Source organism: Drosophila subpulchrella, unplaced genomic scaffold, assembly GCF_014743375.2.
Source record: "Drosophila subpulchrella strain 33 F10 #4 breed RU33 unplaced genomic scaffold, RU_Dsub_v1.1 Primary Assembly Seq354, whole genome shotgun sequence".
Taxonomy (NCBI): Eukaryota; Metazoa; Arthropoda; class Insecta; order Diptera; family Drosophilidae; genus Drosophila; species Drosophila subpulchrella.
Genome location: NW_023665577.1, coordinates 4,573,061 through 4,599,221, shown reverse-complemented (window position 1 = coordinate 4,599,221; position 26,161 = coordinate 4,573,061). Strand labels below are relative to the sequence as shown.

At 42.4% G+C, this 26,161-nt stretch overlaps 7 protein-coding genes across 11 annotated transcripts; 4 read left to right on the top strand and 3 right to left on the bottom strand.

The window, feature by feature from the left end:
- The first annotated feature begins 631 nt into the window (after positions 1–631).
- Positions 632–7,646, top strand: LOC119560664. The gene is made up of 6 exons (XM_037874234.1): positions 632–869; positions 1,976–2,143; positions 2,829–3,512; positions 4,126–5,451; positions 5,804–6,416; positions 7,147–7,646. The coding sequence occupies exons 1-6, from the start codon at positions 780–782 to the stop codon at positions 7,395–7,397; spliced, it is 3,132 nt and encodes a 1,043-aa protein (XP_037730162.1). The 5' UTR covers positions 632–779; the 3' UTR covers positions 7,398–7,646.
- LOC119560245 (phenoloxidase-activating factor 1-like) lies at positions 7,644–9,435 on the bottom strand. Its single transcript, XM_037873608.1, has 3 exons — positions 9,363–9,435; positions 8,368–8,932; positions 7,644–8,055 (listed from the first exon to the last, which is right to left on the bottom strand). Exons 1-3 carry the CDS (start codon positions 9,433–9,435, stop codon positions 7,644–7,646), a joined length of 1,050 nt encoding a protein of 349 aa, XP_037729536.1.
- Positions 9,436–10,332: 897 nt separating this feature from the next.
- LOC119560613 (developmentally-regulated GTP-binding protein 2) lies at positions 10,333–11,836 on the top strand. Its single transcript, XM_037874149.1, has 4 exons — positions 10,333–10,523; positions 10,630–10,830; positions 10,896–11,560; positions 11,626–11,836. Exons 1-4 carry the CDS (start codon positions 10,460–10,462, stop codon positions 11,785–11,787), a joined length of 1,092 nt encoding a protein of 363 aa, XP_037730077.1. The 5' UTR covers positions 10,333–10,459; the 3' UTR covers positions 11,788–11,836.
- Positions 11,837–11,843: 7 nt separating this feature from the next.
- LOC119560612 (nuclear pore complex protein Nup58) lies at positions 11,844–13,644 on the bottom strand. Its single transcript, XM_037874148.1, has 2 exons — positions 12,668–13,644; positions 11,844–12,609 (listed from the first exon to the last, which is right to left on the bottom strand). Exons 1-2 carry the CDS (start codon positions 13,517–13,519, stop codon positions 11,893–11,895), a joined length of 1,569 nt encoding a protein of 522 aa, XP_037730076.1. The 5' UTR covers positions 13,520–13,644; the 3' UTR covers positions 11,844–11,892.
- Positions 13,645–14,507: 863 nt separating this feature from the next.
- Positions 14,508–15,539, top strand: LOC119560945 (V-type proton ATPase subunit G). The gene is made up of 3 exons (XM_037874683.1): positions 14,508–14,689; positions 15,034–15,134; positions 15,201–15,539. The coding sequence occupies exons 1-3, from the start codon at positions 14,608–14,610 to the stop codon at positions 15,369–15,371; spliced, it is 354 nt and encodes a 117-aa protein (XP_037730611.1). The 5' UTR covers positions 14,508–14,607; the 3' UTR covers positions 15,372–15,539.
- Positions 15,540–16,196: 657 nt separating this feature from the next.
- Positions 16,197–26,130, top strand: LOC119560401 (anoctamin-1). Of its 5 annotated transcripts, none has more exons than XM_037873829.1 (15): positions 16,197–16,790; positions 20,045–20,432; positions 20,489–20,557; positions 20,721–20,819; positions 21,026–21,186; positions 21,251–21,419; positions 21,485–21,605; positions 21,669–21,780; positions 21,842–22,400; positions 22,458–22,661; positions 22,724–23,185; positions 23,249–23,424; positions 23,531–23,636; positions 25,199–25,337; positions 25,400–26,130. In XM_037873829.1, the coding sequence occupies exons 1-15, from the start codon at positions 16,468–16,470 to the stop codon at positions 25,621–25,623; spliced, it is 3,312 nt and encodes a 1,103-aa protein (XP_037729757.1). In that variant the 5' UTR covers positions 16,197–16,467; the 3' UTR covers positions 25,624–26,130. The 5 variants fall into 5 exon arrangements, with proteins under 5 accessions (XP_037729757.1, XP_037729759.1, XP_037729760.1 ...); XM_037873831.1 differs by having other exon boundaries at positions 16,198–16,790; positions 20,721–20,792; XM_037873833.1 differs by lacking the exon at positions 16,197–16,790 and adding an exon at positions 17,985–18,091 and having other exon boundaries at positions 25,400–26,129.
- On the bottom strand, positions 23,689–24,547 carry LOC119560402. The gene is made up of 4 exons (XM_037873835.1): positions 24,358–24,547; positions 24,182–24,303; positions 23,960–24,116; positions 23,689–23,902 (listed from the first exon to the last, which is right to left on the bottom strand). Exons 1-4 carry the CDS (start codon positions 24,545–24,547, stop codon positions 23,790–23,792), a joined length of 582 nt encoding a protein of 193 aa, XP_037729763.1. The 3' UTR covers positions 23,689–23,789.
- Positions 26,131–26,161: the final 31 nt, after the last annotated feature.

Here is a 26,161-nt window from a genome sequence, read left to right as displayed (position 1 = left end):
CTCATATCAACAAAAATCATAAATAAACACATTGCTTCCTTCCTCGAATTCCTGGCGACCTTGACGCAGTTGTCACCCAATGCACACACATGTGAGCCAGCTTTCTATGGGTAGATTTTGTGGGTCCCCGAGACCTGCCACGCCCACCCGCCCCAAGCACTACTCAACGCCTTGCCGCAACACTCTTGAGCGGATTCCATACATCCTTTCTGGCTTTCTGGCCTCCGAGCGAAGAAGACGACTCGTCGTTATTAAATTATCTCTGATGCGATAATAGCACACTTAAGTTACCACCTCATCCTCGCCCCCATCCACGCCCCTCTCTATTGATGGGGCCGCTATAAAAAGCCGCTGATTTTTCTATAGTTTATTCGAATGCAGTCGAGCTTGGACCTGTTCTGAGTGCTCCTATTCCCCACCAGCCTCGGAATCCACCCCCACTAAGTGGTGCTCTTAAGTTTCTGCTGAGGGCAGCAACGGGGCGGTGGCTATGGCAAATTCGCAAAGGTTTTGGCGCACTTGCAATTTGAATACTTTGGGGGGTGGGAGTGAAAGGAACTAGGGAACTTTTCACTTGTGTGTTTGGCTTTTGACAAGCGCCACTACGTCATAGAAAATGTTGTAAAATAAATTATGAGAAAAATAGATACAGAAACGGAAACTTATTTAGGCAAAAATAAAATAGCTGTGACGTCAAGAGAGCCAAGGTTGCAGAGTTTTCCGGACTGGTCAACGGATTACCTGGTTTTACTCCCACTGAGAAGTTAGGATCTTACGATATGAGCATCAATTGGATTGTATGGGCCAAAACCAATCGCAATGCTGGCCTGCAAACGGAAATTGGCGATGATTTTCTTGTTATCATAGAGGTAATATAACTAAAACGTGTTGTTAGTTCTTTTTGAAAATTTAAAACTTTACAATGGCTTTAAAAATGGGACGTTTGGCAAAATGTGATTGTAATTAATTAATTGATCTAATATTGTACAAATTAATATAAATGTTCACTTGATTATCGAACTCTCCAGAAACCTAATCGATGCTAGAAATAATTTAAATTTGTTGATAGATATATAAGTGAATGGCGGTAATCGATGCTACGAATAATTCGTTTTTGTATATACTATTAAATCATTAATATATTAAAGAAAATATTAGATAATTTCTAACTACTCTTTAAAAGTGACACTTCGCATGCATTTCAATGATTAGTATAAGCTTATCGAATGAAGCTTTTACTAAAAATTAGTCAAAGCCAATTCCGCTTTAATCGAACGCTGAGATATCAGCCAACCATATCTTTTCCGTTTCACTTCCTGCCACTGAAAGGCAGACAAAATCCCATTAAATATTAATCGCCTGCTTTGGCGAGCGGGGAAACCACACAGTGTCCCACAGAAGATGTGACCCACATTGGCGGCACGCGGAAGTTCGGTGAATGGAACCTCCCACCTCCCACCGCCCACATATCCCAACTCCACCCACTTCATTCATGAAAAGCCTCAAAGCGAGGACATTGAACCGCCCGGGAGGAGCTAATCAGGGAGTTTCGGCAGGGGGATGATGCATACATGGGTGGTTGGGGGTTGGAGGGTGACTGATGGGTGGTTTTTTTTGGGTGGTGGCTCTGTCCAGCAACAGATGCCACAGGAGAGAGCCAACGAGAGAGAAAGGAAGAGAGCTGGCCAGGTGGGCCGCCACATTGTTGACAAACAAACCTGTAGCCGCTGGCCAACACGTGGCGTTTGGCCCAGTGGGTGGTGGCCAGGGTGGTTCCATTGTCAGCCCCCCAGGGCGCATGCTCCGGATTCGCAGACAGCTGAGCGCGAAGCCGTGACGTCGCTATTGATTTTTACACAATCGCCGGACGCGCATCGCTGCAATTGGAGTTGCACGGACGAACACGGAGCCACAGAATGCTTTAAAGGACCCGCGGCGCATCCTTCGAGCGGCTAATACAGAGGCTTTATTGCAGGCGCAGCTTGGCGGTGCCACCGCAGCAGCGGAACCGGACCCAAAGATGATCAAACTGCGACCATATGTGCCCTCCAAGAGGATTGCCATACGGGACTCGTCCATCGATGAGGACGCCAGCGACGATGTCGAGGACGAGGTGTTCATCAAGGATGCCAGGTCGGCGAAGGTAAGTACTTCAAGCGGAAATCACAAAAAGTTATTTAAATTTTAAAGTGCAGTGGAATCCTGTTAGGAAGGGTTAACAAAAGAGTGGTGGGACTTCGTCTAAAGTTTCAAGTGTACAGATAAAAAAATGTTTTGTGTAAAAGTCTGGACCATATATTTTTAGTTTTTATACATTTAAGATGACTCTTCTCTGTTATAAAGGAAAGATAACAAAGAGGTAACCATATCGTATCTAATATTTGGCGCTTCCATATGCTGACTTCAGTGTTGTAATCTTTCAAAGCCATATATTTTCTTTGGTTTATAAAACAGTGATAAGAAATCTTCTCTGTGCTATTACTTATACTTAAAATTTTATACAGTATTTTAAATGTTCTTATTGACTTAATAGAGCTAACAAAATTTTGTTTATATTATCTTTAAAAATTGTGTAAAAAATTATAATATTTTTAGGAACTCTATCCTTTTTTATACAAGTACTTAACCCATGAGTTATGTGTTGATATCTAAAAAATGAGTATCTGGCTGAATATAAAACAAATATATAGTTGTTCTAAGAATAAAATAAAAAATAATACCAAAAATATCATTTAGAATTTCCTTCTGTAGTTGGAAATATAAAATCCTAGTTGACTCGAGGTTGAAATAACGAATTAAATTAACCTGTAATTGCTTTATCCCCACAGCGCAGCGAGGAGCAGGGTCTGAAGAGGCCCCTGATGGCGCCGCGTCGCAAGCACAGTCCAGGATCTGGACCCGGTTCGGGGTCAGGTTCGACTCCCATTATGAAGCAGCACAGGCGGCGGCGCTGCTGTCGCTGCTGCGAGCCCTTCTGCTACGCCCTGGCCGCCCTAACGGTGCTCTGCGCCCTGCTCAGCCTGGCTGCCCTCATGCTGACGCTCTTCCCGCTGCCGCTGCAGCGCATCCGCCACTGGTGGCGCCCCGATCCCGCCCAGCTGGCGGCCATCTCAGCGGGCGCCTCCCGCATCGCATACGGCAGCTCCATGGGCAGCGAGTTCGTGCCCTGCACTCAGATCAGTGTCCAAAAGCGATGGACCCGCAGCTTGGCCCGCATGAACAGCGAGAGTCCTCTTCGGGCGGCTGATCTGAATGGCGACGGGATCAAGGACGTGGTCTTTGGTTACGGAGTGGACGACAACATCCACTACGAGGGCATCCCCTTGCCGCGCTGCCAGTCCGCCCAGCAGGGGGAGGAGGTGCCCTGCGAGGGTGGCGTGGTGGCCTTGAACGGACTGGATGGCTCCACTTTGTGGCAATCTTGGAGCGTGGCGAACGTTTTCTCGCTGCACTGCAGTGCGGATGTGGACGGCGATGGAGGTACCGATTGCGTGGCAGCTGGGAGGTTGGGGGTAAGTGGAATTTCTACATTTTAAGAGAAGGTATCAAAACCCTACACGCGAAAAAAATCACGTTATATTAAAAAAATCGGAGGATCTCGATATTTTTGTAAAGTTTTTTAGAACTAATTTCTTTTATTAGGGGTCGATTTCTCAAACTCAGGTTAAATTTTAACATTGAGTTAAAAAGCTATTTTGGAAAAATGTTGTATCCCAATATCACGTTAACTTCATGTCATGTTCTAGTTAAATTTACTGATGAGTATAATGAAACGTACGAACTCTGTTAAGATTTGATATTTGAAAATATAACGAAGCATCGTGAAAGAATATATACCCGCACAATTTACCTTCACGTTAACTTGCTCTAAAAGATAACATACTTAGAACATTGAAAAGCCAGTCCTTAGTAAATTTACTTCGTATAAAAACATTTTTAGGACTATATTTATTTTCTTGTTTAAGTAAATAAATGCTATTTACTTCCAATTTTTAAAATTTGGGGTGGATAAACTTTTGAGTCTAGAACGTCGAAAGGCAAACCTCAATTCAGGGTTTTTTTAAACCAATTCCATATAAGCAAGGGACCACAAATCTATTTTAATATATTTTCACCACCAAACAGATGATCTACGCCATAAACGGCCGCACTGGTTCCATAATATGGCGCTTCCGCGAGTTAGAAGTGGAGACCAACTCCCCCATCGTCATGGATCTGTACACGATCAACGTGCTGCGCGATCTGGATGGGGATTCGGTGCCGGAGATTATAGCCGCCCATTTGGAGGAGCGCGAGGAGTCCAAGGCGGGACACATAAAGCTGATCTCCGGGAAGACGGGCAAGGTGATCCGGAGCATTCCAACGCCCTACCGCGAGGAGATGTTTGTCCCCATTCAGCTGCTCACGCAGGCGGATGGAACGGAGCTCCTGCTGATCGTCACCGGCGGTCAGAACACCCCGGGTGGCATCTACTCCTTGCGACTGCACTCCCTGATGGCGCACACCAGTGAGAAGCACTTCACCCCGCTGCATCGACAACCGGGATCGGGCTTGATGGTACCGGCCGTGCTCACCGATCTGAATGGTGATGGTATCTCGGACGTGGTGGTGGCCGCCTTCAACCGGAGTGTCCTGGCCTTCGACGGAGCCAAATACACCATGATGTGGAACTACACCTTCCCGGCCAGCGAGTGCGTCAGTGCCATTGTGCCGGGCCTCTTTGACCACGACAATGTCACGGATTTCATGGTGAAGTACAACACGGGACCGGGATTCCCGGTCTACTACTACTCGCAGACCACCATCCTGAGTGGCAAAAATGGACAGCCCCTGCTGAGTGCCGTGATGACGGATGCTGGAGGTGCGAATAGCCTCCTGGGAGGGGTTTCCATATCGCAGAGTTTCGGAGGCGACTTCTTCCTGCACTGGCAGCTGCAGTGCCGCAATCGTCCGGATGCCCGGGATGCCTACGAGTTCGTCCCCGATAGCGACATCATACTCCAGGCCAGGGCCGATACATGTCGGCTGAGGTATAATGAGTCCACGGTGCTGAAGCTCTACGGGATTGCCAGGCACATTGAGCCACCAGGAGCGGTTTTGTTCAGCACCGATGATCTGGAGGTTCGGCTGAATCGCACACAACGACCGGCGGCGGCGGCGGGAAAGAAATCTCCACTGAAGCATCCCAAGCTGCTTAAGAAGCTCCTGGACGGAAATCGGGAGCAAATACTTCGCCAGGTGGCCGCCGGAAAGGGATTGGAAAATGGTAATGGATATAGTAATGGTATCGGTGGGGCAACGGAACAACCTGGTAGGCGATCAAAGGCCCACCACAGGCACAATCCTCTGATGGAGCAGCAACTGCAGGAGCTATTACCTCAGGGAGCAGAGAACGAGCTGCCCAGTTTTGGAATGGGAGGAGGTTACCCCAAGGAAGCCTACAAGGAGTTTGTAAGTGTTCCACTTTTAAGATATTAATATGCACTGATAAATAAAATAGTTAATCAAATGATCTTTTGTAATTCATAGCGATTTTTGTGATTCATTTAGATAAGGGAATACTAAATTTAAAAATTTTAGTTAATTTAAGATTTTAAACTCTGATTTTAAAACGAAATTTTGGTTTTTTACTGTCGCAAAATACTCAGTGAATATGATTAACATCCTTCTTAATATTTTTAACATTGATTTGTTTTATAAACTATGTTGAATTCAATTCATTCATTTAATTCATCATACAGATATTTGTTAATGCAATTCCTTTTTATGAGTGTATATTTTATTAGTATTATATATTTTGCAGAAGGACTACGAATGCCTGCAACTGCCGCCGGAGGGTACTAATCCGCTGCGTGTTCCGGAGGAGTACGAGCTGGTGTACAACGACGAAGTGCCTCCGCTTCTGGAGCAGAGTGACCGAGACAGGCCCATCCACCTGCGGTCCAAGTATCCCAGCGCAGGGAGTCGCGATGTGCGCAGCGGGTTCCTGGAGGCCAGGGGAGGCACCATTTCCACCCCCACCACCCAAAGTACGCCCAGTTCCACCGGGCAACCCATGTCAGCCCAGTCCCCGCTCAGCCTTTGGGATCTGGAGCTGGACAACGAGGCGCGGGAACAGGCTGTGGACGCCCAGGAAGGCAACAAAAAGCAGAAGAGGCGTCGCAAGAGACGCGAGAGTGCTTCCGGAACCACGACTGCAACTGGCGAGGATTCCCCTGGGCGAGAGGAGTACTCCGGAGCGGACTGGTACTTGGCTTCCATCTCATCCACCGGCGTTCTGCTGAAGGCCCTGGGCAACGCCAGTTCCTCGTTGGACTTTGCCTTCGTCCTCAACATCCGCGAATCGGAGGCCTATCCGCCGCTCTTCTCGCCACAGGACCTCAGCTGCGTCGAGGAGAAGATCAGCGCCTACAAGAGTAAGTGATCCGAGCTTTGGGGAATTCGAGGTCAAAGCTTGAATATATACTTATAGCAGGCGAAATAACAGATGCTTAGTCATATACAAATTTATTTTAATGTTATCCGGCCCAAAAAGTTATATTATCAAGAACCCGATGAGACTAGTTCCGTTTAACTTGGTAATACCCACACAACACTGACCTAAAATTTTGACTAACTGACTTTATTTATTAAAAAAAGCATGGCGACCCATAGCTTTTTTCTCTGGGTTGTCATGACTTTTTTAAAGCCATAAATATAAACAGATTATTTATTAACTTTTCAATACTTTGAATATTGTAAGAACTTTAAGAACTTTATACACCGAAAAGAAACCATAGAAAATCAACTTTAGTTACATTGATTCTACATTATTGAACATCGATTTCCCGTCGATAACATGTGTATTTAATAAATACTTCTGTTAGTATTCAATTCAAATTAAATGGTTGAAAAATAATACCACAAATACAAATTCTAGACTGTTTTATATATAAATTAAACTTTAAAGTATAGACTTCATATTGTTTAGTCTTCAATACCTTAATACACCTTCAATACCTTTGGTGTATGAATATCCTTGTTGTCCAATTTCAAAGCAATTTTTAATTTTATTATAGATCTTTTAAACCCAGCTAATAAGGGCTAGCAAAGTGAATCAAAACAAGAAAGTCTTAATATTTTCAAAATTTCTCGGACTTTTTTCAGGCTACACCATCGACAACCTGCGCGTGCTGCGCAAACAGTTCCTGAAGCAGTGCCTCAGCGAGCGTCTGGTGGACGCGGAGCCGGCCCTTCCCAAGTTCGAGTCGCAGCTGGTGGTGACCCGCATCGGGATCACGTGCACCTGCCGCTCCCTGCGACCCGGCGAGGTCTGCTCGGAGCTGGATCCCCTCGAGGCGCAGCGCTGGACGGAGTTCATGGGGAACTCGGGACAGGGCTTCTATGCCAACCACTAATGGCTAATCGCTGGCGGCGGAGGACTCTCCAGCGGAGGACCGGGTCCTTTTGGCCCCCCGACGCCGGAACGTCCCGCCACCCGGCCTATCTCTTTCTCTCAATGTCTCTGTCAACAGTCACTATTGTAATTTATCGTCATTTGCGTGTTGTGGGGTTTCTTGTAATCGTAACAGTATTTACCTGCGTGTATTTGTGTATATTTTACGAGTTCTTTTGACAAATAAATCTAATCCAATTACAAACTATTAGGGCCTCATCCTACTCACTATCCAGTTGAAAAAGGGTTTGGTTTTCGTGTAAACAGCTGGATATCCAATAGTTCCACAAATTGAATGTCCGATGGAGGTGATGCCGACTTGATATGTGAACTCTGAGCGGTCTTTTACCATGGTGGCCATCAGTGGACCGCCGGAGTCGCCTTCACAGGTATCCACATTATTCCGGCCACGGGCACATATTTGGGTCTTGTAGTTGAACTGCAGGTGTCGAAACATTTCTGAGCATCTATTTGGGTGCACTTCTGTGACGTCCCCTTTCCTCAGTACTGCGCTAAGATATCCATTTTCCATTTTTCCCCATCCGGCTATTTGAAGCCTGGCATTCGTCAAGGCTGGGTGATCCCTTAGAAGGCATATCGGCTTGATTCCATTACTAAAGCTAAGGAAACGGACATTTCAGATCAGTCTTGAATCTATCTTAATTAGTCAGTAAATCATTGGACAAACTTAAGCAATAAATATTCACATCTAAGATAGAAAAGAAGGAATACTTTTATTTCTATATCTACAGCAAGTATATTTTGGTACCAAAGAGAGCTCATATGATATATTAATATATGATTTCAACAAATTTAATAACCACCATTATATATAGATATAAAAGAAATCGTGAATAAGGGGTTTCGATCATCACTTGTGAGGTCGTTTTCCGAAGATGGTTTGTCTTTTTTGACGGGTAATCATTACTTACCGTACTGGCATTTTGAGTCGCAAAAGGGCAATGTCGTGCTGCATTTGCCTCTGTGCACCCTTTTTGTAACGCCTATGGACAAAGGATTCCTCCACGCCGACGTCGAAATGAGGAACAGCACACCGGAGGCTGCGCTCATTGCAATTCCCCATGTGAGATGGGGTTTCCCATATGTTGTGCTCGCCCAGGCGTACACTTTTGAGCGTAAAGGCATCCGGCATGCCAGCCAGACAGTGGGCTGCGGTCAGAACATAACGATTGTTGATCAGGGATCCCGCACATGAGGGAATTATATCCAAGGATGTGTTATTCCGATACAGAAGCATGGCCATCCAGGGAAACTCATGAGGACTCGTCTCTTGGCCTAGCGCAATTCGGTATCCGGCGGGACTCTTCCCACAGATATCCGTATTTGGAAGCACATTACCAGGCTTGGGGCAGCAGATCCATTGGAAATATTGAAAGTTATCGATGCCGTATTCCCTTCTCATTAAACTCGTCATTTCAGTATTATACACGTGGGGGCACTGATACAACTTGATGTACTTTTCATCCGGTTGGCAATCTGAAAGGGAAGCGCGGGCTGATTATATTCCATGAAGCACTTTTTTAAGTGATAAGAAACCGTACAAATTTTAAAATTATGTTTTGAAGTTAACTAAAAAAAAGACATTTCCAAGAAACCCATTTTGATAAAACGCTAGGAAATTTTACTTATCAGTCCACAAAGCCCTGACGCAACAAAAAAATTTTTCTTAAAAAAAAGGTTAAGTGCAATTTTTTAATCCGAGAAATGTGATATTGGAAACTACCTCCTGATTTGCCTTATTCTAAATTTATAAAGTTACACACCTTGATTTTCAAAAATACTTCTCACAATAAAATTGGGCAACGATTTCAAAAAATTTAAATTGCGGATTATAAATATTGTTGGAAAATAAAGCATCGTTGCTCCAAAACTTGATAAACATTGGAGTACCCGCGGCAACAATTACCATTTGGAGCTGAATGTGCCAGAAAAAATGCCTGGATCAGGAACAAATTACAAACTTTCAGCGCAAAGAACATGTTGACCAGTCTGGGTTTAAAACAAGACTGATTACTTTTTCGCAAGTTATTTTGACAAATAAAAATAATCCGAACTCATGTTAGAGGGAAAGTCCAAAACCAAATCGCTGTGAAACTGTTTTATGTTTTTATAGAGTTTCTTATCTACTTCCGCTAAAAGGGGTCTAAAATGGGACGAAATTTGAATTCACTTAACTTTAAAAAGCTAAGATGTGCTTAAGAAAAAATTAATAGAATAATTAAAAAAAGCCGATCTATTTTAATGAATGTTTAAAATATGATTTAAATATTACAAAGATCTTACCCAGTATGATTATATATATATGAATATATAATAGTAAGTAATAGAAGTAGTAATAGAAGTAATAATAAAAATGAAAATGTTATAATAAAATGCAATAAAATGCTGTCATGCTGCTATGTGGAAACAGCAGCCAAAAATGTTTGCAGTGAAAATAAAATGCCAAATTTTTACCCGCAACTTTGAAAGTTTTACAAAAATGGCGATTATGTTTTCTATTATATAAATCGATCGGCAAAATGAATGCAGTATATTGTAAATTAAATTATTTCGCTGATTCTAAGTAGGTTAATAAAATTAGTTTTTATATCCCTAATACATTTTAAACCATCTTTGTAATACTTCGTTTGGAAAATATTTGAAATAAATGATCTTTTCTTATATTAATGAAATAATTGGTATTGGTGTTTGATTTTTTTACATCTTTTAAATTTAATTGTGATGTAGTTGAATTCAACCTGTCATAATAATTTTGGCTCAGTTATTACAGTTACAGGACCAATATTTTTCGAATCGGACTGTGGAGTTCTGTGTTAAGATAGCATCACGGCCTTTCAGTTCAGGGTTCCCTGAACCCCTTCGTTCCGCTATCTTGAGTGCCAAAAACAGCTGATCAGGGCTGCCGAATTCCGGGCGACGCACCGCTGGTCAATAAATAAAAACCTAACTTTTGTTTTACTTAAACCTTTGCATGCCCGGCCCCCGATCGCGAAATCCAGCAGCATGGGCATCCTAGAGAAGATTGCGGAGATCGAGCGCGAAATCGCGCGGACGCAGAAGAACAAAGGTTTGCGAAGTTTGCCGCGCTGGCCATCGGCATCGGAATTTAGGTTAGGATTTGGGCTGGGAGTCGCTAAATCTGCATGTTCTCTTTTCCCGACCCTCTCCCCCAGCCACCGAGTACCATTTGGGCCTGCTGAAGGCGAAGTTGGCCAAGTACCGCTCCCAGCTGCTGGAGCCGTCCAAGAAGGGCGAAAAGGGCGATGGATTCGATGTGCTCAAAAGCGGAGATGCCCGGGTGGCTTTGATCGGCTTTCCCTCCGTGGGCAAGTCCACAATGTTGTCCACCCTGACCAAAACGGAATCGGAGGCGGGTAGGTGCTTCACAGATTGGTATTTCCATAATCCCCCTTTTATTTTGTACACCCAATCCTGGCAGCCAACTATGAGTTCACCACTTTAACCTGCATTCCGGGCGTCATCGAGTACCAGGGCGCCAATATTCAGCTGCTGGATCTGCCTGGAATCATCGAGGGTGCTGCCCAGGGCAAGGGGCGTGGTCGCCAGGTTATCGCTGTGGCCCGTACCGCCGACCTGGTTCTCATGATGCTGGACGCCACCAAGCCAAATGTCCATCGGGAGCTGCTAGAACGGGAGCTGGAGTGCGTGGGCATTCGGTTGAACAAGCGCAAGCCCAACATCTACTTCAAGCAGAAGAAGGGCGGTGGCCTGAGCTTCAACGCCACCTGTGCCCTCACGCGCTGCAACGAGAAAATGGTCCAGACCATCCTGCACTCCTTCAAGATCTTCAATGCCGAGGTGCTGTTCCGCGAGGACTGCACCGAGGACGAGTTCATCGACGTGGTCACCGCCAATCGTGTGTATCTGCCTTGTCTGTATGTCTACAACAAAATCGATCAGATCTCCATCGAGGAGGTAGACCGCCTGGCGCGCCAACCGAACTCGATTGTGGTCAGTTGTAACATGAAGCTGAATTTGGACTACATGCTGGAGGCGCTTTGGGAGGCACTGCAGCTGATTAGGGTTTACACAAAGAAGCCAGGTGCTCCGCCGGACTTCGACGACGGATTGATTCTCAGAAAGGCAAGATTGTGATACTTCTTCCCTGTAAAAGTCCTCTAATCTCTGACCTTTCTCCCGTTCCACAGGGTGTCAGTGTGGAGCACGTGTGCCACGCCATCCATCGCACGCTGGCGGCACAATTCAAGTACGCCCTGGTGTGGGGCACCTCCACAAAATACTCGCCGCAGCGCGTCGGAATCGCCCATGTAATGGCCGACGAGGATGTCATCCAGGTGGTAAAGAAGTGAAGATTGTTGCAGATGAAATATATATTCTATGCTATAACTAAACCCGAAAGTGTGGACTCTTTTGTACATAAAGATTTATTCAAACTGGGGAAAACAATGCCATTCTCACTTGGCTGCCGCATTGCTGGCGGAACTGGCCGCCGCCGCATAGGACTTGTTCATCAAAGCCGAGATGTTCGAGAAGGGCGTTGGACCGCTGCTAATCCTCTGAGGTTCCACCGATGGCAGCGGAGGATTGTCGATCCGCTCGAAGACGTTGGTGGCGTCCCGCAGGCGATAACGCCTCAGGTTCAGGTAGTGCTCCTTTTGTTCCTCCACGCGCTGGTGCAGCTCATGCAAACGTCCAGCCAGCGAGATAAAGCTCTCGTTCAGCTGACGAAAGCCGCGCTTCAGGTCCTCCGGCGAAATACTCTGCGGATTGGACAGAGCGTGCATGTGTCGCTCGGTCAGGGCAATCTGCTGGCGAAAGGCGATCAAATCCTGCTCGTACTTTGCCACCAGGCACTGAAAGTATTGGAAGGGAGCACTGTGCTCGAACTGCAGGCCGGCGGGCGTGTCCTGTGTGCGCTGGGCCATCTCCAGAGATTGAATCGCTTTCGCGGTCTCCTGACGCATGAGCCGGATCTGCTGGTTGTTGCCCTCCACCGAGTTGGCCATATTCTGCAGGGCCCACTTCAAGTTGGTAATCTCGTGGCTCACATTGGTGAACTTGGAGGTTGAAGTCCGGCCAATGTCCGAGGAGATGGTCTTCTGCTGCTTAATGTACGCTTTCAGGGCATCCACTGTCTTAACTATCTCGTCGGGCACTTGGGTCTCCTTGATCTGGGGGGAAAGTATAAATTAAGTCACTTAGTTCATTTGCAATATAGCTTGCACTTACCTTTATCCCATCCTGCTTGTTGTCCCCCAACTTGGGCTGCGTGGCACTCACATCGATCCCACCCAGACCCACAAAAGTCGAGGCCGCCGGGGCAGCTGGCTTGCCAAAGATTCCTCCTCCTCCTCCGATGCCCGTCGTGGCGTTGGTGGTGCCCAGTTTTAGGCCCGTATTGAAGGGCTGTGCCGTAGCCGTCGTTGTGGTGGTGTTGAAGTTCAAACTAGCTGCCGTGGTGGCCTGTGGCTTGGCGAAGGCAAAGGATCCAATGCCGGTGCCTAGGCTTGCTGGCATCGCAGCTGCAGCGGTGGTGGCTGTGGCCCCGAATCCAAAGGCCGGCGGAGCTGTGGTCGGAGCGCTTGTGGCCGGAGTGGCAAAGGAGAAAGTGGGTGCCACGGTGCCCACGGCGGGTGCAGGTGCTCCAAAGCCCTGGGCCTGCGTGGCAGCTGGAGCTCCGAAGGCGGACGTGGCCGCTGGAGCCCCAAAGGCGGGAGTTGCTGCTTGAGCCCCAAAAGCGGGAGCGGCCGCTGGAGCTGCTCCGAAGGCGGGAGTGGCCGCTGGAGCCCCAAAGGCGGAAGTGGCTGCTGGAGCCCCAAAGGCGGGGGTTGCAGAGGGAGCTGCTCCAAATGCAGGAGTGGCAGCTGGAGCCCCAAAAGCGGGAGTGGCAGCTGGGGCGCCAAAAGCAGGCGTGGCCACCGGAGCCGCAAACAAGGTGCCTGCTCCGAATGACGGCGTGGAGGTGGCTGCTCCAAAGGACGGAGGAGGAGCCGTCGTTGTCGCTGGTCGCGCGCCAAAAGCAAAAGCGCCTGGTGCTGCAGTGCCGCCCCCAATGGAGGCGTTCGTGTTGGGCGTGAACATCTCGGGAAACCCCTCTTAACGATTTACACAATAATTTGAAATAGTTTAATGTATTTACTGCTGGAAATTGCCAAATTAATTCTGTTTAACGTGCGGGATGCATCGATAGTAAAACTGTTTGATTAGAGATGACACTATGAATATTATCGATATTATCGACAAAGAACTAAAATTTGATATATAAAATGTATAAAGACAGTGGCGGATCCACGGGGGGTAAATAGGGAAATTTACCCCCCCTTGGAACCACAGAACCTGAAAATGCATGCACTCTGTAATGCATGCATATGTTTGACTTTTCAAATATAACCACTTTGTTTACCTAAAAATTGGGATGGATAATTTTTGTTTTATAATTTGTACTGTATTTCTCTCGCAATAATAAGTTTGAACCCCAAATCGAAGAATAAGTTCAATTTCCCCCCCAAGAATCGTCTCTGGATCCGCCACTGATAAAGATTAGTATACATTTAAATATATAAAAACGCAAGTTAAATTTAAAAGGATTAGGAAGTAATGTTGTTTATAATAATAATCTAGTTAATAAATAATCTCTTTCTCGTGTATGGTGAATTTTGAACAGTTGTCATGGTTGTAATTTGATGTCTAATCGATAGTTTTTATTTTCTTGAATAATATAAATAAATATTTAGTACGGTTAATATTGCATTGATAAAAAATTATTGACTTTAAAACATAACAGTAGTACATATCAGAATATGAGCATAACCTATTTAAAATATATAAGATTTAAAATATATTGTTTTCGTAGATTAAAAAAGTGTATATCTAAAAATTCTATTTTAATATAGTCATATATCAATATTTTATTTTATAAATTACATAAAAGGGCATAAAATAATACGGCTTAAAAAAAACATATCGATATCTTATCATCGCATCAACCAGCTTTATTTCACACACCACTAAGGTTCCGTGGTGAGTTTCCGTGTGTGTGAGTTTCCGTGTGTGTGACTTCGTCATATGACATTTTTCACAGTCGTCGTTTCACAGTTTTTCAATTCGGTCGCACTTGATTTTTAAAACTTGAACAGTACACCACGGCGAGGAATTAGGAGTTGGAAATCATGGCCAGCCAGACGCAGGGAATCCAGCAGTTGCTCGCTGCCGAGAAAAAGGCAGCCGAGAAGGTCGCCGAGGCCCGTAAACGTGAGTTTTCCATTTGCCAATTGGCAGAAACGGCAGGGCGAAAAAGTAACTGTGCTTTTTTCACCACCCCTCCGCCTCCATAATCACCGTTGTGTGTGGGTCACATGATGTGGTGGAAAAAAGTAAATACAAGTCGAACTTCCATAACTCTAAATTCCCCTCAATGGAGCTATATATTAACTGATATTTAGTGGATACAGAGACCTTGGATATAGGGTTAATCGATTCTATGTATAACACATATTTTTTTTGAGAGTTGGGGAACGAAGTTATGGAAGGTCGACTATGTTAGGAACTCTCGAGTTCTACTGACTTTTCATCTGGATTTCTGGGTAATCCCTCAGGCAAGGCAAGGAGGTTGAAGCAGGCCAAGGACGAGGCCACCGAGGAGATTGAGAAATTCCGTCAGGAGCGCGAGCGCGCCTTCAAGGAGTTCGAGGCCAAGGTGAGTTGGCTAGTGGGATAGGGCCGCCCTATACGGCATTATCTGACTCGTAATCCCCAATTCCAGCACATGGGCAGTCGCGAGGGCGTGGCGGCCAAGATCGATGCGGATACCCGCGTCAAGCTGGCCGACATGGACCGGGCCATCCAGACCCGCAAGGAACCCGTCATCCAGGAGATCCTGCAGTACGTCTACAACATCTCGCCCGAGGTCCACAAGAACTACAACCACAAGTAAACTGGTGGCCCCCATTGAGCTGCCCTGTGTGCTGTAAATTCAATGTCCACGTTCAACTCTAATCCATAATTTAGACCCGTAATAATAGTGGTTATATCTAACTGAAAACACTGCTGTATTATTATTCCATACATTAAAGTGAAAATTCGTTGTTGTTCCATGTAAAAATAGCGGAAATATTAGTTCGTCTCCCATCCTCTCGGGATTGTATTATCTTTGTTTTGTGTTTTGCCCAATACACGTTGTTGTTTAATCCGAAAAATCATGTGTTTCAATTGTTTTCCTGATTTTGGCTTGGACAGGTTTTCTATATACATATATCTGCAGTGTAGTCAGCTGCTTCATGTGATAAGCTTTTTCAGTGGGTGGGTTTCATCGGTTTTCAACACTGAAGCAAACGATAGTCACGACCCAAAGCATATGAAATAAATTAAATTAAATATACGTTACAGAATATATATAATATAATGTCTCAAATGCGTTTATATGTAAGTATATATTTACTTATGTCCATAAGGAACCTGCAAAAATTATATCTTACGCACTGTAACCTTTATTTAAGTACTTATTTATTGTAAGCAATAGGTTTTATAAAATATTTGGTTTTTGTATATAAGCAGCATGGACTGCAAATATCCAAAGATATATTGGGGTTTTCCAAAGTATACATACCTGAAAAAAGTAATTTAAATAAATCATGTGATTTATTGGAGGAGTTATCAAACTATATACCTTTCAAATTGCGCGCCTAAATAACGATACATCGTCGTCAACCAATTGGTAAACCCCCACCACTTGAACATTTTAGTAGTTCATCACAGTACATTGGCAAAAACGGTTTTTGCTCTCGGTTCTCGGCTGTTAAATCAACGGAAATTGATTGATAATTAGAAAATAATACAAGTGCGAAGTGCAATAACCAGATATGATACTAGATAGTAGTTTATAAAGATGAAAGTTGATTGTTTTGACCTCGCACACAATTTTGGCAACTAACGCACACAGATGCAGGTGTCTTGTGAAAGCAGCGAAGAAGAGGAAGAAAGGAGAGCGATTTAGCCATACTGGCTAAATTTAAAATTATCTCACTGACAAGATGCTAAATTTAGGCAATGCCAAAGTTTCCGCTCTGGAGGAAGCCACCTCACCACCCCCCTTCTCCAAGGACGAGAGCTTCCAGCTGTTGGAGAGAAGTCCCCCCGCCGTCGAGCTGGAACCCCCCTTCACCACCCCCCTGGCACCATTCGATATGGAGCTGATGAAACGTCACAATCTCCACGAGCGACTAACGGGAAAGGACAGTTTTTGGAGAGGACGGGGCTCGGGACCGGGATCCCAGAGATTCGTGGACCAGGAGAAGCTATCAGCATCGCGTGAATCACTCAGCAACGCCGATAGGAGAGCCAGGTTTGCAGAGAGGTAAGCTTAACTGGTACAAAAGCACAAAAGAGCGGGAAACCCCATTCAGATCTTTTTAGACCTAGGAAGTGCCCATTAAAGATAATTGCAGTTGTCTGCTTTTTGTTGTCGTTGTTCTGTAATTGAGTTTGGTATTCGCAGAATACAGGGTGTCTGGCGTAATGATTGATAACTATCAACAGATTATCCTAATAATAGTTTTTTTTATTGATTTTTCGATCCTAGAATTGTTCTGAAATGTTTTAAAAGATACATCTATTTTTACCTTAAAAGGGTTTGTCAATGATTTTTCAAAACGTAATTATTTGAATATTATTTTTATTTCTAACTTTTTATTTATTTTTGGTTCTAAGTTGAAAAACCTTAAATTACTATTGGCAAGATTTATAAATGTGGTAGTATTTTTTTTTAAACATATTTATTTTTAATTGATTTATTTTTAACTTTTACTATACATACATAAATATTTTAACATAAAAAACGCAAAAAAAATCATATCAATATTAAATATTTGGTACCCCATTTTGAGGACCCTGTAGTTCTTATCTTTTAAACAGGTATAGCATAAACATTTAGCTGAAAAAAGTACATTTGCTCAGACACATGAAGTGCGATTCTGTGTATTTAACCAATATTTGGTTTGATTGTTCATAATCTTCATATACATATATATTTTCGAAGGCATGATTTCTATAACTCTAGTGACTCACGGAAGGTGAATCCCCTGCCACACAGACCATTTGATATTTATCAAACACTATGAATGTTTCAAAGAAAATAGAGTAATTACCGATTGAGCTAATTAGTTTTAGTATTAAATATTTATTACCGATTCATTTGCTATCATAAATAATGGAATTTTCTTTCCCTAGTGGGAAATAGGAAATTAATACTTTGCTCTCAATGAAGTGGGCACACAATGATAATCTTTTATTTACATTCCAAGTTGGTAGTGTGTAGGTACATGAGTATAATGCACTTGACATCTGAATGATCAGTCGGTGTCTGGGGCTTAAGTAAACATGTGCTCAAAGCTCTCTCAACAGAGGGTCTCTCTCTCTGAAATAAACAGCTGACTTATGGGGCTATACCTATGTACTATAGGTAATCCCAGGGGGATTGGGGGTTTGAAATCCCCACCCGGCAAAATGCTCAGCTGGTTCCACTCTCTTCTCAGTTTGTTGTCGTAGTTGCTGCGCGTTGGTCGCCGCTCATTCCTCTCCAAACTTATTTGTTGGTTGCCATTGCCAACGTCCGTGGACTTTAATTTAGTGTTTATGAAATATTCGCTTGGACAAGAGGTAAAAATTTCGACCAAGAATTTTCCGCGCTAAATGTGATTAAATCAGCTGGTAGGTCACGAACTAAGATCTGTAACCGAAGACAATCCAATCACCTCTCAAGGAAACGGGTTTTTTTGCCATAATTCCGTGTGTATTGTTGCATTAATCATCGTTTCGGGAGAAATCCAAGACAGTATTTTCTTTATCTGTGTTGTGTATCGCACATCGTTTTTTGTGTACCTTAAGTATTACGATCTGAGCGGATGAATAAGCATTGTATGCATATAATGCCTATAAAATCGGTGGCATTTTAGCATGAACATCTAAATTATATAAGCAATTTTCAGCCACCTTTCGCCGTTGCAGAAATATAACCGAAAAACAAACGCCACACATGTTTAATAAATTAATGTCTCTCTCCCTCTCTTGGCCTTGATTAAATCAAATGCCGAAAATTTCAACGTGTGGGCCTAAATAAAAATCCGCCACCATACCAATGGTTTTGTATGTAAATGTTGATTATATTTTTTATCAAAGAAGTTTAAGATAATTATGAGTTGTGCCAAGGCCGAAAAAGTGTAAAAATGGTTAACGAACTAAAAAGCTTGGACGAACAATAATACAAAAGAGAACGTGGTAACAACAAAGGCGAACGAAAATAAGATTTAGTTAAAGTTCCTTCATTTTAATCTGTTGCTCTAACCAAACATTTTGATTCTTCACGGATCATTTTAGCATATTGTAGAACACATGTTTATTTATGGGTGAAAACTTGTGTTTAAGTACTAAGTATTATCTGTAATAGCTTACAGAATTTTTTAAGAAACTTTTATTAATGGCTTCATAATAACACCGCAGTTTACAATTATAAAGCTGTCGTGTTATAGATAAGAAAATCATTACACTTCATAAGTCTAAAGTCAGACTGCCTGCTTTATTGCTTATCAATAGTCATTGTGTATTGTATAATATTACGTATTTCTAACTTGCTTACTAATTTAATCCAAATTATTTTTTCTAATATGCAGTTTGAATCACTAAGATTACTCATTTCTTTGAACTTTCAAGTTTAAAATATTCTGGATCTATTTATGCAGTGAATAATTAGAAATCGCATCACATGAATGTGTTTTTTAGCATACAAATAGGAAATGTTTGTATGTAACAAATATATTCTTTGCTAAGGTTTATAGCTCATTTTCAACTTAGCGCGAGCCACTGATCTGAGTTTTGAGTAAATTAACTTTATTATAGACAGAGATTTCTTAGTTTCCAATAAATAGACTGCGTAAACACTTAATTGCTGCGATAAACAGAGCAAATGTTAACTGAGGTCATCTTGTGCGTTTCCTCCGCCCCCATAGTTGTCCCATTAAATGGGACAGCTCGTCAAATTCCAGTAGCTTTGGCTCTCCCAGGAGTGACCTAAATATGTTATTGGGGTTTTGATGGGATATTCGTCCCATTAGGAGCTTTCCGCACGACAGGAGTCGCCGCCTCGGGAAATTAAACGTGTTTTGCTCCAGTTAACTGGCTCCAAACTGTATCACATTAACTTTACCGGCTAAAAGCATTTCTGAGTAATTTGCACCATGACCTCCGATTTTGTTTTAATCATTGAAGAACCCTTTTGTACTCTACAGATATTTTTTCTTTCAATAAAATATTAATCAGTTTTCCGTCGTAAAGGCAGTATGCTATTATAATAGTTATCGTCGTTTCCTGTTGCAATTTTTTCATTAAATACATTATTTTATAGCATTCATGATTCAGCTTGTAGAAATACAAAATGTTCTAAACAATTTTCTTTGGTTTGGTAATCATATGATCTGTAATATATTTATCATATTTTAGTTTAGTCATTAGAATTAGCCTTGCAAATAAAGTGATATACCTCAGTCTTTCTCTCTTAACTTTATCTAACTAGGTAAATAGCATAATTAACTTTATCTTTCACTGTCTAATCCATAGCACCGCCTCCACCCTTCAACTGCCAGACGCTGCCGAGCCCCGGGCCAATGGCAAAAAGCCCACTGGGGACAGGACCAACCCATCGAATCCAGCCGCGCCTCTTCTGCCAATGACTGATCCGGACTTTGTAAAGGGCAACGAAAGTGGCGTCTACGATGATCGCGAGTGCAGCTGTCCGAGGGAGTTCTTCGAGCGGGCCGAGGTCAACCCCTCGCTGTTCTTCGAGGACTGCCTCCGGTCCATTGACTTCGTCCTGGCCTACAGGATCTGTGCCCACGAGCCCACGGAGGTGGAGAACACGGAAAAGCGTCGTGTCTTCGAGGCGAACCTCATTAGTCAGGGTCTGGAGGTCGAGGCCAGCCAAAAGGACCAAATCTGGTTCGTTAAGGTGAGTTGGTTAGGCTAATACAAAAAAACCAATTAATTTATATTTTATACGTACAGATCCATGCTCCTTTGGAGGTCCTGCGGCGGTATGCGGAGATACTTAAGCTGCGCCTGCCCATGAAAGAAGTGAGTCTTTCTAGATTTCCTCACGATCCAAAATCCAAATTATAGCATACTTTTGGGCTCTTTATAAAAATCGTGTTTGTTAAAAATTACCAGAAAATCTTTTTTATTTCTACCTTATTTATTTAAATAATTTTTAACTATTTTGTATTTTGTATGATTTTAGTCTTTATGCAATTTGCGCATATATGAAAGATCGAATCGCCTGCGAAATGCGGCCCAATACCTGTCCAATAAGGTTGGCCAAAGCGTTGAAGTTAAACCAGTTAAATATTTTATTATTAATCCCCTAAAAATAATATAAAATTATCTTGTTTTCGTTTAGCTTCTGCTGTGAGTTGTTTATAATCAAACTAAATCCCCAGCCTAACCTTTATAGAATATAAAGAAAAGCCAGCTTGAATGTTATTTAGATATTTTGATTGATTTATTTGTTAGCAATATTTTAATATTGTTTTCCAACTCTTTCAGATTCCAGGCATGTCTGTGGTTAATCGGTCCACCAAAAGCGTGCTTTCTAGTCTCAAAACTGTTTTCCAATTCTTCCTGCGCAACATCTATGTGGACGAAGACATTTTTCCTAAAAGAGCGCATCGATTCACCGCCATTTACAGCCGAGATAAGGAGTATCTGTGAGTGCAAGTCAATATTATATTTAAATTTTAGTACTTATATTTTTCTTTTATTTCCTGACAGCTTTGATATCCGACAAGATTGTTTCTTTACCACCGCCGTCCGTTCCCGCATCGTAGAGTTTATCCTAGATCGCCAGCGATTTCCCGCCAAGAATCAACATGACATGGCCTTTGGCATTGAACGACTGATTGCCGAGGGCGTCTACTCTGCTGCCTATCCCCTCCATGATGTGGGTAACAGATTACATCTAGATGAATTTCTAATATTAAACCTTTACTTGTGTTCTTGACACAGGGTGAAATTACGGAGACGGGTACTATGAGAGCCCTGCTTTACAAACATTGGGCGTCTGTCCCTAAATGGTATCGCTATCAACCCTTAGACGACATTAAGGAATACTTTGGTGTCAAAATTGGTGAGCTACAATGATTACAAATTATATAATGAAAATCTAATGATGTATAATAACCTTTAATAGGTTTATACTTTGCCTGGCTGGGCTACTACACCTACATGTTGCTGCTGGCCTCCATAGTGGGTGTTATATGTTTCCTATACTCCTGGTTCTCTCTCAAGAACTACGTGCCTGTGTGAGTTTTCTATAATTAATATTTGTTATTATTTTATCTAATTAAATGCTGTACTTTCCAGGAAAGACATCTGCCAGAGTGCTAATACAAATATAACAATGTGTCCCCTCTGTGATTGGTGCAACTTTTGGGACCTGAAAGAAACCTGCAACTATGCCAAAGTCACCTATCTCATTGACAATCCCAGCACCGTGTTCTTTGCCGTTTTTATGTCCTTTTGGGCCACGCTGTTCCTGGAGCTGTGGAAGCGCTACTCCGCCGAGATAACCCATCGCTGGGATCTGACGGGATTCGATGTGCACGAAGAGCATCCGAGGCCGCAATACTTGGCCCGTTTGGAGCACATACCGCCCACGAGAGTGGATTATGTGACCAATATAAAGGAGCCAACGGTTCCTTTTTGGCGCATGAAGCTCCCAGCCACTGTGTTCAGTTTTTCAGTGGTGCTACTCCTAATTGCACTGGCATTTGTGGCCCTTTTGGCAGTTGTTGTATATCGAATGTCCATGCTGGCAGCCCTCAAAGTCGGTGCTAGTCCTATGACCACCTCTAGTGCCATTGTCCTCGCCACTGCATCGGCTGCCTTTGTGAATTTGTGCCTGCTCTACATACTTAATTATGTAGGTGATTATAAAAATTCTTAAAACATTTCTTATTCATTTAAATTTTATTCTTAGATGTACAACTACTTGGCTGAGTACCTAACTGAGTTGGAAATGTGGCGCACACAAACCCAATTCGATGACTCGCTGACACTCAAAATTTATCTGCTGCAGTTCGTCAACTACTATGCCTCTATTTTCTACATCGCCTTCTTTAAGGGAAAATTCGTGGGTCATCCGGGACAGTACAATAAACTATTTGACTATCGCCAGGAGGAGGTGAGTCTTAAAACCAAACAATGATTTATAATTGATTGAATAAACCTTTCCAATTGATTTAGTGCTCCTCAGGCGGCTGTTTGACAGAGCTGTGCATTCAGCTGGCCATTATAATGGTGGGCAAGCAGGCCTTCAACACTATTCTGGAGGTGTATCTGCCCATGTTCTGGCGCAAGGTTTTGGCCATTCAGGTTGGCCTGTCGCGACTGTTTAATAACACCCCTAATCCAGACAAGACGAAGGAGGAACGCTGGATGCGAGATTTCAAGCTGCTGGATTGGGGTGCCCGGGGCCTGTTTCCCGAGTACTTGGAGATGGTCTTGCAGTACGGCTTTGTGACCATATTCGTGGCCGCTTTTCCGCTGGCACCGTTCTTTGCCCTGCTCAATAATATCCTGGAAATGCGACTGGATGCCAAGAAACTCCTGACCCACCACAAGCGTCCAGTGTCGCAGCGAGTTCGAGATATAGGTGTGTGGTATCGGATACTGGATTGCATAGGAAAGCTAAGCGTGATCACAAATGTAAGTGGAATTTGGGAGCTCAAAGAATCTTAAGATATAAAAACACTTGTCATATTTTTTTAGGGATTTATCATTGCCTTTACCTCCGACATGATCCCTCGTTTAGTGTACAGACATTATGTAAACAAGAATGGAACTTTGGATGGTTACCTTAACTTTACCCTATCAGAGTTCAAAGTCGCTGATTCACCCACTTTGAATAGCTTAGCTGGCGATCTCTCTAATATAACCACATGCAAGTGAGTAAAATTTAATAAAAATTTAAATAAACTAATTGCACATGCAAGTGAGTAAAATTTAATAAAAATTTAAATAAACTAATTACTAATTTTTTTTTATTTTCAGATATACAGATTTCCGACTACCACCATCATCTCCTGATAAATATACTCTGAGCAGCATGTTTTACATCATTTTGGCTTGTAGATTGGGTTTCGTTGTGGTCTTTGAGGTAAGTAATCCCAGAAAAAGGTTCTAGTATATTTACATAAATAGCTTGCTTTTAGTTTCCAAATATATTTTTATTTACTTATTGCAAAACATATATTCCCGGACCAGGGCTTTAAGTTAAACCTTTAAGGATATACGGAGAATCAAAATAATTTCAGGCGCTGAATGTGTGAGGACTCTGGGGAATGACCTCCATATTCTCACTGGGCGCAGATTTTAGCTTCCGGTAGAGTGCATGGATGCCATAAGAAAATAGCGCATTCAGTACTGAAATATATTTTTTTAATTAGAAAATCTTTTAACTATCAGATAAGGTAAGCTCACCTAAAAATATTCCAAAGATTAGGCTCCTCGCTATCCGGCGATCCACTGCGGCATCAAGTTCATCAATTCTGAGCTCCAGACTTACAAAAATGCCCGTTTCAACGGCCATTGAAAGACCAGCATTGATCAACCAGGGAGCAATACATACGAGTCGTTTCTAAGAATATTTTAATAGTAATTTTATGAAATTAATTTTATATTTAATAATATAAGTTTATTCACCTGTTTGATGCCATCGACAAGAAGGCAGGCCACCATTAAATTTATCAATGCCTTTACCCAAATTATAAACGTTGCTGTCATGTAGAAAACCTGGGAAAACTCTCGTACCCACAGATAATTCACTATAAAAATTAATTAAGATATTACTGATGCTAAGATAATACCTCAAAAGCTACCTAATGTGGAAAAAAAGGTTCCAATGGGAGACAAAGCTACTTCGCTATCCTGTTCCCATATTTCAATATCCATAAAATCGTAGTACAGGTAATAGCTAGACGGTACTAGAACGCTGAGGGCTATCAATAGGTCTACACAGGCTATGCTGAGGCCCACCGATGACATGCTTAGAAACTCGAAGTACTTCATTTTGAACACTGTATGGTTTTAGTTTTTGAGTTATGTTTTTTTACACTTTTTTGTTATGTATGATTTTTTGAATCCTGAATTATTTTGTAGTATCCTTTAGTTAATGTATCCTTGTTTTTTAATTTTATCCTTGTATATCCCTTTTTGTAATTTTTAAACTTTTTTCTTTTAACGCGACCGTTTTCCTCGAGGTGTTCACAGCTACTAAATAAAGTGTTTGACTCTAAGTAGAACTAGGGCTAATTATCCATTTAGTTGTCGTTTTGTTATATTCCTTTAATTCTCATTTTCTCTGCATTCGCTATCTTTTATGCTGCAAAAATCCAAAGTCCATTGAGGTACATGTTTCATGTGTTGCATGTTTGCTTTGCTGTGTGTGGCTGTGCCGGTTTTGGTTCTAAGGGGTTTCTTTTTTGAATAGAACCAATTCGTTCCCAATTCCCCATATATTAGGGTTGAGGCTAGCACCTGTCTAAGCTGTCTTTAGTCTATTGCATTTACTTGCCTGAAAAGTTGTCATTTCCGTGGCTTCTTTTGACCCCAAATTGGGTAGTAAAAAAAGATTGTAAATCAGGGGCAGGCGATGATGAAATGTTTTGCATAAATTAGCTGCATAGATTACCTTAACATTGATTGGTCTTTAACTTTCAGAACTTTGTGGCGCTGGTGATGATTCTGGTGCGTTGGTGCATCCCGGACATGAGCGTGGAACTGCGGGACCAAATCCGACGCGAAATCTATGTGACCAATGAGATAATCATCGACCAGGAGGCACACAGGGCTCGATTTGGTTTGTTTAAGATTTTTGATTTATATTTAACCTATTTAATATTAAATTTTTTAATTCCCCAGAGCGAGCTAAGCGAAGCAGCTCGGTGCTTCAGACGCCAGTTGACCCGGACATGGATGCTGCCTCCATTCAAGAGCCAAATGCAAAGTTCATTAACATTGAAAAGCTCCTTACTGAAAATCTCACCCAGGTCGAAATGGATGCCATTATACATGGCGAAAATCCAATCACAGGCATCTCCGGTGCCGATTGTTTGGAAGAAGTGCACAAAAAACTCAGTGACTAAGCTCAAAGTTCGTTAAAGTGATTCAATTTGTTATGGATGTTCCTCTCAGTCACCTTATTATGCCTTAGTTATGACACATTTATTGACACTTAATTATTGCAATTGGTTTGCAATTTGGTTACAAGCTTTACTCCATGCTTCACTTGTTGTATAAGAACAAAGTAATTGATATCTAGGTTATCTTTTTCTATGATATATGAATGTAAAATGACTTATCAGTGCCTCAGACTTATTTTAATGCAGCCCAAGTGAGTGCCAATCTACAAAAGAGCACAATTAGTATATTTTTAAATACTATCGAACATTGTGAAATGTATAATGAAATCTCCATAGGACAAATCTCACTCATGTTAAAATCTCAGGCTCTCAAATGACTCGTACATGAACATTTATTTTAGATAGTGTAACATATATAAATGTATTTATTGCATTCATTGAAATGTATATTGATGTTGGTATACTGAAATCTCTATTTAATGTTGATATTAATAATAAACATGTAGTCAAATATTGGTGTACACTGTACATATATTAAAAT